The 15,581-nt window shown below is 40.5% G+C and overlaps 1 protein-coding gene across 1 annotated transcript; it reads left to right on the top strand.

Moving 5' to 3' along the window:
• Positions 1–204: 204 nt before the first annotated feature.
• On the top strand, positions 205–6,647 carry LOC141760459 (type I phosphatidylinositol 4,5-bisphosphate 4-phosphatase-A-like). The gene is made up of 7 exons (XM_074623309.1): positions 205–500; positions 2,508–2,689; positions 3,412–3,518; positions 4,445–4,556; positions 4,665–4,717; positions 4,800–4,890; positions 5,037–6,647. Exons 1-7 carry the CDS (start codon positions 383–385, stop codon positions 5,178–5,180), a joined length of 807 nt encoding a protein of 268 aa, XP_074479410.1. The 5' UTR covers positions 205–382; the 3' UTR covers positions 5,181–6,647.
• Positions 6,648–15,581: the final 8,934 nt, after the last annotated feature.

Below are 15,581 nucleotides of genomic sequence, written 5' to 3'. Positions count from 1 at the left end.
GTTTAGTATTGTTTAGTATGAAGCAACCCAGTAAAGGACGCTTTGTATTAGTATTGGAACGCGGCCCTGGCTGTCAAATACCCCAACAGCGCCTTTGAACCCGCCCACCTCAACCGCGCTCTCTCATTGGTCGAGCTTGCTGTCCATCACATCACAGCCGTGACTCAGATCTCCAGTCATGTGACAAGATGTTTTTGTAATTTCACTTCCGCCTTCAGTGTTTCTCGCCGTGTCATGTGGATATTGACTGACTGACTGACTGACAGGCTTCTTTTAGGGTTGAAATCTCCTTTAGGACGCTTCCAGGTGAAGTCTCTCTCTACCGGAGGTCTGAGGAGCAGACAGCGCAGCAGAGACTCTCCTTGAGGCCGGTGAGGAGGTGATGGCGGACGGGGAACGGTCACCGCTGCTGTCCGAGCAGCACGACGGGACCCGGGGCTTCTCTCCTCCGGGCTTCTCTCCGGGGAACAGCATGCATGGATATCCGTCCAAACCACAGAGTAGGTCTATTCTGTTCACTTCAACCTGAGCCACACATACATGTTCAAAGGTTTTGTCCAAAACAACTTAATTGGTTAATTATCAAAAGCAGTAGTTCTGAGCAGTAATAGTTACAATTAGCACAATCATAACCATCTAAAGCATCATATATATAATAGTATGACACTGTTAGGGAGCATTTTACTGATTATTTTCACAATTAATTGATAAATCAAGGTGACATTTTCAAATTTTACTTGTTTTGTCTAAAACCTAAAAATACTCAGCTAATTATAACAAAAGACAATTAAAGAAAAGCTGTTTTTTGCTTTAAAATAAATTACTTAATTGGTTAATTATCAAAATAATTTGTTGTTTTAGTCTAAAAAATTTCATATAATGTCAATAAATTGGAGGATTAAGAGGTTTTTTTCTGAGCAGCAGTAGTTAAAATTAGCACAATCTTAAATATCTACAGCAGTAATATTAATAAAAACAAAATAAAATAAAACAATGAAAGAAAAGCTGAGAAAATTGGGCAGTTTTTTGCTTTTAAATAAATGACTTAATTGGTTGATTATAAAAAAAAACAACCCCAAATCATTACAGCCGATATACTGTTCCACATCAACATAATCTACTTCCAGTGAGTCATGCATTGGTCAGCAAATATGGTACATTAATTACATCAGTTAACATTATCAGTGTGACACGCCCAAAGGACAAACTTCTAGGAGGGTGTGAAGAAGAAGTTCACAGTTAATAAGAAGCGACACAAGAAGACAGAAAGAAAGAGCTAACGCAGAGATTAAGAGAAGAAGAAGAGCAAATAAAGAGTGAGACATATAGTCTGGATACAACAGTGGGGATACTCAAGTACTTGAAACTGTATTTGGGTTTTAGGACATAGAGGAACAACCAGTTTCAATCACTGTCAGCAGTTACTGCTGCTCAAAAACTGACTGTTTGTGTTGATATGTTGATAAATTGATACAACTTGTTTTCGAAGCGTTGTAATTAGGGATGCACCAATACCAGTATCGGGTATTGGTGCATCCCTAATACCGGGTCCGATACTGTGCTCATGTACTCGTATTCGTACTCGCAAAACGGCACCGATACAACAGGACCGATACCATTTTATGTTGGTGCGCACGACCCCGCTGGGCCGGGATCCCACCTCAGCCGGCGCGTACCGGCCCTCACTTTCATTGCCCCAAAGGGTTTTGCTTGCATCCTCTGACTCGCGATTGCGTTAGACTCCTTGGTCCGTGTTTCAAGACGGGTCGGGTGGGTTGCAGACATCACCGCAGACCCCTGGCGCCTTTTACTTGGGCCGAGCCCTGATCTGGCGCCACGACGCAGTTTGGGCGTACTGAGGACAGACGGCATCGGTCGACAGTCGCACCGCGAGCCACCCCGTCCCTCCACGGCGGGGCGAGAGGGCGCAGCGAGCCCTTTGTCCACGGTGCGGCGAGGTCCGGGCGGGAAACGCTGTAAAACTGCGGCCGCGAGCCACCTTCGCCCCGAGCCTTTCCAAGCCGACCTAGAGCCGGTTGCAGCGCACCGCCGCATATGCGGGACTCCCCAGCCTGCCGTGTGTCGCTCATACCCTCCAGCTGGCTGTTAACGAGGGTCTTTTGGCACAGAGGAGTACTCGTATCGGTACTCGGTATTGGCAAGTACCCAAATGTAAGTACTTGTACTCGGTCTGAAAGAAGTGGTGTCGGTGCATCCCTAGTTGTAATTGTTCAGAGCTCATGCACATTTTTCTGGGACTAAACAAAAATCAAAAGCTACCCTCAAATGTGTGGTCAGATATCAGGGTTTACCCAGCAAGTTTTTAAACGGAGATGGTAAGACATTCATATCCTGACGTTGTAACTGACAGTTTAAACCAGTGGTTCCCAACCTATGGTCCGGGCACCCCTCGGGAGAGTGCCAAAGATCACTGGGGGTGTCCCAGGATTCATGAGGGTTGGTAAACTGAAACTAAACTGTTCCCTCCTGGTTGTCCCTCTCTCCAGGTTTGGCGCCGTTCCCCAGCTCGGTGGCACCAGGTGAGCCTCCGCCGCCCTACTCGCCACAGGGCAGCCCGGACAGCAGCAGCGCTCCGGTCATCAGCTGCCGGGTCTGTCAGAGCGCCATATCTGTGGAGGGCAAGACGCACCAGCACGTGGTGAAGTGCAGCATCTGCAACGAGGCTACGGTGAGTCGACCAGAGGGAGATCCAGACGCACAGTAGGCTTCTTCAGGGGGGTATCGCAGGACTCTGGACCAGATTTGTCCTCTAATCCCTAAATACAACAAGTTTTCTTTAGGGCTGCCACCAAAATTTGATTCCTGCGTCATACTGTGGCATTAAAATGTTTAATATTGTATGTTTATACATTTCTTATATATGGTTTTTATGTTTGTTTTGCGGTTCAGTTTTCCCATAGAAATATGTTGCATTTTTATCTAACGTTAGAAGCTGGCAGACTGCAGGCAGGCAGAAACTATAAAACATCCGACTGAGTGTCACCAACCAGATATTGGTGTCAGTGTCTCGTATTTCCTGTCTCAGGAAGTCTTTCCTTCGCCTCATCTGAGAAGATGTGCTGAATTTCTGCTGATGAAAAACCACTGAGAACTATTTTAGAAACCCCAAAAAAAACCTCGACACTGAAACGTGATGTGTTTTCTTATTCTTCTCTCCTCTTTGTGTCTTTCTCTCTCTCTCTCTCTCTCTCTCTCTCTCTCTCTCTCTCTCTCTCTCTCTCTCTCTCTCTCTCTCTCTCTCTCTCTCTCTCTCTCTCTCTCTCTCTCTCTCTCTCTCTCTCTCTCTCTCTCTCTCTCTCTCTCTCTCTCTCTCTCTCTCTCTCTCTCTCTCTCTCTCTCTCTCTCTCTCTCTCTCTCTCTCTCTCTCTCTCTCTCTCTCTCTCTCTCTAGCCGATAAAGAACGCTCCTGTTGGAAAGAAGTACGTCCGCTGTCCGTGTAACTGCCTCCTAATCTGCAAAGTCACGTCGCAGAGGATCGCCTGTCCCAGACCGTACTGGTGAGAGACAGAAACACAGTGGGATTATTTTCCACCCGTCTCAGTTTTGGCTTGTAATCGCACCATCTCTGCAGAAGAATACATTCATCCAACAGCCATTCAGCAAAATACAGTCACGGATGAGACAGTTATACCCCACGACAACGGAGTCGGGGGTATATAGCTCTCCGTCCGTCCGTTCGCGTGTCACACTTTCGTTTCCGGGGCAGAACTCGGAAACTATTTAACTTAGGAACTTCAAATTTGGTCTGATGGTTGACAGCGTGGTCTAGTTGGTTATTTTGCATTCAGTACCTGTATGGCATGGGGAATAAAAGACCTCTTATATATGTTCCGGCTCGCCCTCGGGACCCTGAATCCACGGCCAGACGGGAGAGGCTCAAACTCCGAGTTTAGTGGGTGTGAAGCGTCTCCAGATATCTGTCCGGCCTTCCTGAGTACCGCTCTAGCAAATATATCACAGAGCTGCCTTTGTGGCTTTCCAACCACCTTCCCTGCAATCTTAACAATTTTGGAAAGCTTGTTTTTGTTCTTCCCACTCAAGTTGCCAAACCAAGCAGTCATATTAAACTGTAAGATGCTTTCAACCAGGCTCCTGTATGCCATCTCAAGTATGTGCTGACTTACACCAAAGCTCCTCAGCCAAATTCTCAAATGTTTGTTGTCTAAACACAAGAAGCAAGAAGACAAAACCTTTACCTAAATACAACACAGTTTAAAACTAGCACACTTAAAAAAAAAGGTACTGAGAGGATCACAAGCCAGAAACGGGAACTCATGTGAGGAACCAGAAGACTTTTACTCACACTTCTTTATACAGACATGCGTGTTATATACAGTTGAAGTGGAAGTGGTCAGGGTTGTCTTGTGTGGTCTGAATTTACGTGACGTTAAAGTGTAACCAGCTTTTCTTTTTTTTCTGCCAGTAAACGCGTCATCAACCTGGGACCGGTTCACATCGGCAGGGAAAGTCCTGAACCGCAGCATCAGCCCGTCGGCATCAGGATCATCTGTGGACACTGCTCCAATACATTCCTGGTAGGACGCACAAACATTATAACTGACGGTGCAAATTTCACTTCTTTGTTATATTTTGTCGTCTACAGAACGATGTCACTGATGTTTCACTTCCTGTTTCTCTTCCAGTGGACAGAGTTTTCAGACCGGACCTTGGCCCGATGTCCACACTGCCGAAAAGTGTAAGCCTCAACACTTCCCCTCAAAACGGTCCCACCAACAGCTAGTTTGACTATTAAACGTTATTCTGGCTTTTATTTCCAGCTCTTCTATTGGTCGACGGTACCCCAGGAGGAGGAGCCTGCTGTGCTTCCTGCTGTTCGTCGTCCTCGCCGCCTCCACTGCAGGACTTATGGTGTGTGTTTATGTTTGTGCGTAAGAAGACATTTGAATAACTGGTTCGGAACGGGTCGATTACTTTGCCTTCAGAAGTTCTGCTCGCAGCGTTGTTAAGAACCGCGTTGAAAACCATTCATTATGTGTTTGTGTCTGTGTGTTCAGGTTGGGACGTGGAAGCCCGCCCAGCAATCTAAAGGGATCTACTTTGCGTGGGTGCTGCTGATCCTGCTCGCTCTGTTCACCATGGCGAGAACCATCTACTGGAGGTGTCTGAAAATCAGCGATCCCATATCCAACATCACGTAGAGAGAGAGAGAGAGAGAGAGAGAGAGAAAGGGGAGGAAAAGGAAGGAAGGAAAGTAGGTAGGTGAGAGGGCTAGTGGATGAAGAGAGGGAGGGAAAGACAAAAGATACAGATGAGACAAAGAGAGAAGAAAAGATGAATTTAAGGTATTAAACTCCACATTCATGCTAGATTGGATTTACAGCAAATATGAGCTGACAATTGTTTTCTATTCACATCATAAATTGGGGACGGTTTGTTTGCAAAGAGGTTGAATGAAGAAAAAGTTTGAGATGAAGACGTCAGACAAAGATGGACAAAAGAAAGAAAGAGTTTAAATTATTTAGTTTTTGACCCGTTAGTTTTCTATTTTGTTGCACTAATACGTTGTTTCAGATCTTGGTGCTGCTGTCATGTTCACAACAATACAAAATACAAAATGATAAGAAAAACTGCGTGTGATTAGAGAAGGTTGATAACACTCTTTCACGTCTGTACGGTAAATATGCAGCTTCAGCCAGTTAGGAGAGCGGTATCAATCTTGTCGTCTATCTCTCGGCAAGAAAGCGAATAAAAGTGTTTCCCAAATCGTCAAATTATTCCTTTAACACACATTTCAGCAGTTTAATTAAAATTTGAGCTGATTTATTTAGTTGAACAGAACGTTGCATTAAAATGACTCAAAAAAAATATCTCAAAATATACTAAAAACATCTCAATAATCACATAAAGTCAAAGTGCACATATCATTTAAATACAATTCATAGAAGGAACAACGCATGTGTTTTGTTTTGGGGCATTATTTGTTAGATAACAACAAGATAACATGCGTAATATGATGAGGGAAATGCAATCAATAGACGATGTTACATGGGGTGAATTTATAAATCAGTAGACGGGCATTAATTCAGGATTGAGTGGCATTATTTTCTTTATGTATTTCTCAAAGTCAGTCAGTGTTCAGATCATCTCGCACATGGATTTTGGGGATATTACTTTTGTTTTCTTTCTTTAAAAAATGACATATCAAAGAGACTAACTAATCTTCTAAACTGGACTGGAAATGCAGATTTCAGACTTCATATTCCGCTAAACGTTTAACTTATAAAGTGCCGTTTTACTTGACAGAAATCAGCTTAGAAGCACACACAGAATGATTTATTTATTTATCTTCTCTCTTTTTAATTCACATCTGTCTTATTTGACTCAAACTCTGCTGACTCACCAGTAAAACCAGTCTGTCTCTGTTAAAGTGTAAATATATTCAGTGGGATGTTGATTATTTTGGACTGTACAGAATTATTATCAGAGCTGTCGCTTCCCCCTTGTGGCTGATCAGTGTAAGTACCCGCTGACTGTGAAACATGTTGCACTACATTGTACTGATGTACTACTACTACTGTATGTTTTTGTCAATATTATTCCGGTGGATGGATTGTTTTGGGATTTTTTTGTATATCGTGAAACAAAGTAATACTTTTAACAACGTCCTCTGACTCAAATGTCTCTTATTTTCAATTATAAGTTATGTGTGTTGGTGTTTTTGTCATAATATTTAGTGTTTCGGATACACAATTTACAGAGCATATCTACAGTATAAAGTAAAATATTACTACTATTGAAAGTAAATGTTTTTATTTAAGTTTTGGTCCAATCTGTGCTCCCTGACAGCTAAAACCCTCATGCATGAACTGACCTAAAGTTGGCGTTATTTGGTTTTAACAGTAAAGTTACCTCTTCGGATACAAATAATCCTGTTTGTTGTAGTCTGCAAGCAGGTTCAAACAACCTAAATTAAAGCAAATGCTAATTATAGAGAATACTGTGTATTAAACAAATGAGAATTTGTTTAAGGGAGTATACTAAACATCTTAATTATTCACATAATTATTCATCTGTTTCAATAAATTCATAAATAGTGAATTGATCTTCATTCAATATTTGCTCTTTATTATTGAATGTGAAAGAAGTAAAGTAATGATGTAAGCCTTATTCTGTCCACCAATATAATATTAATATGATTTTTGGTAATATTTTATAACCAGTATCATTTATAAATGATAAATTGATAAATTAATTAAACTTAAGTTAATAGTTATTTTACTGTTAACAAACAATGAAATGATAATTAATGATGTTTACTAATTATTACTATGCTATAATTTATTTTATAGTAAAATAAAGTTAATATAATGATTAAAAAAAAGTAAAGTTTGTGTAATGTGAAATTATATATTGTATCAGAGCTGATAAGACACGTTAACAATTACATTGTGTCGAAAAACCAAGAAGGTGACGGCCAAAAATCAAGATTGGCCAAAAACCAAGATGGTGACGGCCAAAAACCAAGAAGGTGACGGCCAAAGACCAAGAAGGTGACGGCCAAAAACCAAGAAGGTGACGGCCAAACACCAAGATGGTGACGGCCAAAAACCAAGAAGGTGACGGCCAAACACCAAGAAGGTGACGGCCAAAAACCAAGAAGGTGACGGCCAAACACCAAGAAGGTGAAGGCCAAACACCAAGAAGGTGAAGGCCAAACACCAAGAAGGTGACGGCCAAAAACCAAGAAGGTGACGGCCAAACACCAAGAAGGTGACGGCCAAAAACCAAGATGGCATTGAACTTGAGGCTTCAAAACGGCAGTCCACAGACCACTGGGTGACGTCACGGTGATTACGTCCACGTCTTATATACAGTCTATGTTTTTTACTGACGGGTCTTTCAACTCAAACATTTCGTTACCATCAAAATGCCACTAATAGCTTCGGTGATGAAGAACTTCCTTGTGCTGGCACAGTAAAACTTAGTAAGTGATATTTTGTGACTCCTTTTAGTAGTAGACACCCTCTCTCTCTCTCTCTCTCTCTCTCTCTCTCTCTCTCTCTCTCTCTCTCTCTCTCTCTTGCCCTCAAGACTCTCTCGCTTGCTTTTATCTCTTTCCCTCTCTCTCTCTCGCTATGTCTCTCTCTATCTGTCCAGCTGCTGGCTCAGAGGGAAGTGTGTCGTGTCGTACAGCGTTCCTCCCGATTCGCCTCTCAGTCTCTCGCTGCTCAGATCCCACTAATGGCTTTAAGCCCTCGGAAATGCAAAACACTCGAGTTCCGGAACACCTGGGTTGAAATTCCGCAATACGGGAATACCGGAGGACTTTTGCTGAGCTGGGAAGATTCACCTCGTTACTTTTAACTCATTATTCCGTGCCTAAAATTGGTTTATAATGATCTGCTGCAAGCACCACATGAAAGCGGATCCATTGCCTTAATTTCCCAGGACTGCGGGAGGATTTTGCTACTTCAGGAATTCTCTCCTCTGGAATTACTTGCGGACAAAACTTATTTTTTTTCTTTGCAAACATGGAAAGAATTCAAACAAAATAGCAGGAGAAAACATTTCTTTTTTACTTCTTAAATTTGGGGGATTTATCTTTCGGATTTGGAAGTGCTTCCCAACGAGACACTCAAAAGTTGACGTGTACTACATGTGTGCCTTAAGACATTAAGAAAGTGCGTATTGGTTATATGTCTGTGTGCGTGTTTGCGGGTATCTCTGTGTATACTTTTGGCCATGCTGGAAGAAAAGAAGGCCCGGGGTTCTCTGCAACAACCGGCCTCATCGGACGCAGGTGACCCAAAAACGTCGAAGATCAACAGCGGCACCCGTAACTTGGCCGTGGGTAAAACCAACCACAGCTCAAACAGCAGCAACGCCATCGACCCTGCACGCCGGTAAGGGGAAAAATTGTTACTTACAAACTTTTAGTACTTTTAGAATCCAGCTAGCATGCAAATATTAGCCTCTGCCTACTAAAACAATAACACAAAAGCAATGTAATGGATTTAATTAATGGCCAAATCTAGACCGTACTCCATAATTTAGAGTCCCAACGAGATCTCCCCGATGAGCATGCACTTGGTACGACAATGGCAATCCCCTTTAACGGGTAGAATCCTTGGGCAGTCTCAGCCATGTACATTTGATTAATGCTGGTGTTGTTGTCTACCATCCACAGTGAGTTCAAAGTGACCACATTCTCATGTGGCCATGTATGCATATGGAGCAATTAGCAAGTGTGAAATAGCCCCCTGGTATTAACCCTGGCGAGCGCTGCTGACCCTAAAGTTAAAACAAGAAGACAACTGTGTGTTTGAGTGTTATGTATGTATGTATGTCTGAGGGCCTCGTGTGTCTAAATCCAAGGCTTTAGAAGTTTTTCTTTCAGCTACGCATATCATACATACTCTACGGGCACAAAGATACCACATCGGGAACAGGTTTCTGAAGATTTGTTCAAGTGATTTAAGATGGAATTGATTCATCCAAGAGAGAGATGGATGCCATTTAAACCAGCCGTACACAGCCCAGTCGCACAGCAGTTTGTGATCTCAAAATGTAATGTATTGATTTGTGTACATAGACACGAATTTAACTCTTTTTTCGAGATGATCAGCATGAATTCAACTCGTATGCAATCATTTAAAGTAATTTTTTCATGCAAAAAAAATGTCAGAAAATGCTGTTTTCTACCTCAAAAACATCTCTGTTTTACATCACATTAAACTGAATGTCTTTGGGTTTTGGACTCACAAAACAAGACATTTAAAGGCATCATCTTGGCCTTTGTGAATCTTGGATGGACTAGATTAATCGATAATGAAAATAATCGTTAGTTGCAGCCCTAAAACAAATCCTAAAAATGTTCAGTTGTTTTGAAGAAAGTCATTAATCATCATCACCAACAAAAACACTGAAAGCCAAACTACTTTAAAATCTTTTTTCACTTCACTTTTATACTTTTCAGGTATTAATTCTTGAATTTAGATTATCTGTCTTTAAATGTGAGCTTATCCGCCAACTACGGTGTCTTTCGAAAAGCACTAGCATACTGTAGGACTCTACTGTCTCATTACTTTTAAAGAACAGGAGTCGCGTTTTTTTTAAACTCCCTTCAAAATACTAACAATTGTTTCGTAGGTCGTACAACCATTAAGTCCCAAAAAAGCTTTTAATAGTTTTCCTCGGACAGCCGGACGCTGGGGAGGCGTGTGTGTGTGTGTGTTAGTGTGTGTTTGTGAGTGTGTTACCATCCCATGCCTTGATGCCATTATGGGCCTTGGCTGGGTTTTTATGGGATGATGGAATAAACCAGATGACTTCCGACTGTGTGTGAGCTAAAGTAGAAGAGATGGGAAAAGTGGTGGAGAGGGAGTGATGGGGACAAGATTTAATCAATAAACCGAGAAGGTAAAGGTGGATAGAAAAGAGTAATAGTTTATAAGTGTGTGTGTGTGTGGTAGAGAGAGAGAGAGAGAGAGGTGTGAATAGCTTCGGTCTGAAGCAAGGCTTTGCTCTGAGCTCTCTGTTGCTGTGGATTTAGACGGCTGGATTTAGGAGTGTTTATAGTGTGAGAGTGTGTGAGTAAATCTGATTTACCTCCGTGTCCTTCTTGTCTCTATTTTCAGGTTTTATCACAGCTCTGTTATCTGATGCTTGTAGCACAATTCATATGAAACCTGATTTACAGCCACACACACACACATACATACAGGGTTTCGAGGTTTTTTCTATTCCTTGTTATTGCTCCGATAAGATTTATATCCGTGTGGCGGCCTGTCGTTTATATTTGAGCTTTTCATTTGGATCTCCGGCCATTACCTCTCTGTCTCTCTGACACACACACATCAGCTGGGTTGTGTGTTTGAGTGTTATGTTAATGAAAGTGAAAAATAATGTGTGTATCCTCCCCATGATGCTACACCCTTCCACAGAGATTCATGAAAATCGGGCCAGTAGTTTTTCCGTAATCCGCACTCATGATCGATGTTAGTTAGTTTCGCTTTTGTTAATTTGATTGACAGATGGTTCATCCAATCACCTGCCAAGTATCTTTTGAAAGAGCCTGCCCCTTTTCCAAACAGTTTCCAATGACGGCTACAGGCATCCTTTACACATTACACAAAGAAATATGATCCATTATCTGGATATCATAAAATATATTGAGTAGTATATGAAACTAAAAGCTCCTTCTGTTCAAAAACACACTGACCTTGTACTTCAACAACGTCCCGCACACATTTAGCCCACCGCACACACTCAACATACGACCGAACATCTCGTAAATTTCTGAGAGGGTCTCTGTTTTTACAACGTGGCAGGTGTGATTATCACAATGTGTGTGTGTTAGCAGGAGAGAACAGGTGGATTTAAAAGTGCAGCTGCTGCGTTTCCTCCACAAAGTGTGTCTGTTTTAATGTAGATGCTAAAACCTCATGACCAGATATTCTAGAGTTTGAAAGCAGAAACTTAAAACACCCACAGCATCAGGTTACATGTATGGTGGTTTGGAAATAAAGTCACTTCCTCAGTACAGTATCTGTGCTATAAATCACACAGTTGTGAAGCGTTGGCGTTGTGTGTTTGAGCCCAGCGATCTCCTGACGATCGGCTCACTTTGTGTTGGACTCCATTAGTTCATCCGGTTATGAAAAGAGTTTCTGGGTCAAAGCAGCCAGTCCAGCCTCAGAATCGGGTTATTAAGTGTGATGGCTGTGGACGGGATGTCATCGTAGAAAAGCCGCAAGTCAGTGACATGATTTTTAAACTGCGTGTGTGCGAGAAGAAAAAAGGGAGAGAAGACAAGACAAGAGAGTACAAGAACAAGTACTTTTTACGTTTTTGTTGTCCAAAACACGGCGTATATTTCCACAGGTTCAAGACACTTTTACAGTAACTTGATTACATTTTAAAATATAAAATACATCTGACAGTGTCGTTCTTTCTTATCTCTGTATCGCCTTCTTTAACTCTACACTACAAGTTTGGAATCAGCTGTTATACTGATGTTTTTCTTCTTTCCTTCAATAATAAATATTTTTAGCAGTGATAAAACCAGTATAAGTCAGACGGCAAATGTATTATTTATAGAGCTTTGTTATATTATATGAGAGATTTGTCAAGTATTTGATACTTAACATGGGAGTGGACAAATATGCTGCTTTATGTAAATGTTTGTATATATTTATTACTGGAAATCAATTAACAACACAAAACAATGACAGATATTGTCCAGAAACCCCTTTGAAAATGGCCATGACAGTTTTTACACGCCAAAATTTAGCGCAAGCAAAGAACGTTCAGTATATTGCCAAGAAGTGAAAGTCAATTGTCGTTCCATTGCAACATCAGCGGCCAGCAGCAAAGCTACACTTCCGCCATTTTGGACTTAAAGCGACTTCCAAACGCCAGTAAAAACGTCGGCCTAAAAAGTGCCGTACAAACGTAAAACAAACTTATTCTATTCTATTGTTATATTCTACCGAAATGGCCTGTGTTGAACATAAAAATATTGTAAATATAGTACTTGTTTTCAGTCCAAAACGGCGGCAATGGCTGTTGTTTTAAAAAAGAAACACCGGAGTTTCGTCTCTTTGCTTCTATACTCTTTGGCGTAGATTTGGAGCGTTATTTAGCCTCCTTTGTGACAAGCTAGTATGACAGGCAGAAAAGGCAGAAATTGGTGCATGGAAATTCACCAGAATGCAAGAAATGAAGTGTTTGACACTCAAAATTTCACGCAGACCCACCACTTAATATGTCTGGTTGTTCTCCATGTACAAAACAAAATAACATCTATTAGTAAAGAGGACTATGTGCAAGCTGAAAGTGTGCAAGAACATTCATACATATAGATCAGTCCTCGCTCTCAGACATGTCACTGGGCCCAACCATGCTTTTTCTGGCAGCAGATGACCGACGTTTGAACGGTATCATTTTAGTCTCCTAAAAGTCTTGAAGCTGGCTCACCATATCAGTTGATACGCCATCAATATTGTGTGTCTGAGACGGAATGACACATACTGTACCTCAGTGGTGATGAAAACTCTCCTCAGCTGTAAATGAAGACGAGGCGGGATGATGTAACTCGAACTAGACCCACACACACACACACACATATTAACGCTGTGCTACATGATGCAGTATCACTGTCATTTTCAGCTGTCCGTCTCATTCGTCTCACATAGTCTACTTGTGTCTACTTGTGTAATTGCTCAAGTGGTATTTAAAGAAACGCTCCAGCGAAAATATAATCCCTATAACATTCGCTCAAGTAATGTACTTAAGTGCAAATTTGAGGTGCTTGTACTTTACTTGAGTCTTTTCTTTTCATGCCAAGTTCTACTTCTACTCTACTACATTTATCTGACGGCTTTAGTTACTCTACAAATTCCGATTTTTGCACACAACATAAATTAAGAGTTTATAAAACAATGTTTTGTTTTAAATGAAACGACACAACAGATTATGCAAGTACAGCTGATTAGTCAAAAACACACATCTGAAGTTTTGCGTTGTTACATTACATTGTTACATTAAATTGTTACATTACAATGTTACATTACATTATCCTACATTGTTACATTACATTGTTACATTACATTGTTACGTTGCGTTGTTACATTGTTACATTATGTTGTTACGTTATATTGTTACATTACATCGTTACATTATATTGTTACATTACATTGTTACATTACATTGTTACATTACATTGTTACATTATATCATTACATTACATTGTTATGTTGCGTTGTTACATTAAATTGTTACATTATGTTGTTAAAATACAAAGCCAGGAAGACCTTGTCTAGCTTGACACTTGAAATTGAACTTTCCCCAAAAGACTTAAAAACAGCTCTATATACAGTATATATAGAATATATATATATATAGAATATATATATATATATATTCTATATATATATAATCATTCATCACACATCACATGTACATACTGGAGTGCACTGAAACATACATAAAATTATGAAATGCCCTGTTCTCATGACTTTTGAGGACGTTTCATTGACTTACATTAATTTCCTGGAGACTTACCCTAACCCTAACTATAACTGCTACTTGCCTAGTCCTAACCCTTACCCTAACATTAACCTAATCCTAACCCTAAACCAAGTCCTCACCCTAGAATATCATGATTTGCATTATGGTGACGTGCATTTCGACCCCCTTTGGAAGGCGTGTCCCCACAATGTGACTGTGTAAACAGGTTTATGTCCCCACAACATGGGTAATACGAACACACACACACACACAGAGAGATGTCCAGGCCTTGTGGTGCTGAGTGACTACAACTCTCCGTTTGAGCCGACGGCGATTTATTTTCATCAGCGTTTATTAGCCCCTCTGATAACTGCTCCTCAGAGGCTGCCAGCCGCTCTCACAGTATTCACACACACATACACAGCAACACAGACACGCACACACACAAGGGAAGCAAATACGACGTGTAGACGTGTGCACATGTTGAATTAAACATTTTCATTTTGTCGTCATCATCTTTTAAGGATGTACGTTTTTGACAGTAGTTGAAGAAGTATTCAGAACCTTACTTGAGTAAAAGTATGTATCAGCAAAATGTACTTAAATTACTTAAAGAAATTAAAATTTCCTTGAAAACTTAAATGAATTCCAACCAGATTAACCCCTCGTCTTCCTCCTTCCCCTCTCCTCGTCTACTCCGTGAAAAATATCAAAGCGTGTTAAACCGCCGACGCTGCCGAGAGATTTATGACCCTGACATGTGCATCAGCAGGGTTTTCCTGGTGTGGGTTACCGTGTATTCCCTGTCCCCGGTATGTGATGGTTTAAACCCATCTATCACTGGGTGTGTTGCCGAGAGCCACAGGGACTCCCAGGAGCTGCTGAAGTAACCACATAACCTGGAAGCTGCGAGGCCAAGGAGGCTTCGGCATTCGGCATCTTTAATCTGATTGGCCTGATTAGGACCAATGTGTCAGCAACTATTTGACCAGATGTTTTCTGAAGAAATTAATTCAGTGCTAAAAAAGCTGAAAGCAACAACAACAACAAAAAAGTTATAAATAAAAAAAATAAAAAAATGGTATAAGTAAGAAACAAGAGATTTGAGGAGGGGATGGGTATTTATGGAGGACGGAACCTGCCAAAATCAAAAAATATATGAATAGATAAATAAATTACTTGATAAATAAATAAATGTGTCTTCACATGCAGCAAAAATAATATTAGAAATAAATGTAGCCATAAATTAATTGATAAAATGTGACATAAATTGATATTTCTGTTTTAATTAGCTTCTTTATTTATTTATCTTTGTATGAATTTATTTATTTATTTACTCTTCTGTTTCATTTTGTCTTTTATTTATTCATGTATGTATTTATTTGTATTATTTTAACTTTATTTTTATTTTTTTTTGCAAAGGAAAAACTGTGCAGAAATTTAAAAAAATTACAAATTAATAAATACACACATTTAAAAATATTTATTAAAAAAATATATAGATATTTCAAAAGAAATTCCAGGAGGATGGTGAAAAAAAGTTAGTTTAGAGCCGTGACTGTAGTAGCGACGCCGTGGTATTTTATTTA

The sequence above is a fragment of the Sebastes fasciatus genome, chromosome 22 (genome assembly GCF_043250625.1).
Source record: "Sebastes fasciatus isolate fSebFas1 chromosome 22, fSebFas1.pri, whole genome shotgun sequence".
NCBI lineage: Eukaryota > Metazoa > Chordata > Actinopteri > Perciformes > Sebastidae > Sebastes > Sebastes fasciatus.
This window is presented reverse-complemented; position numbering and strand designations above follow the sequence as displayed.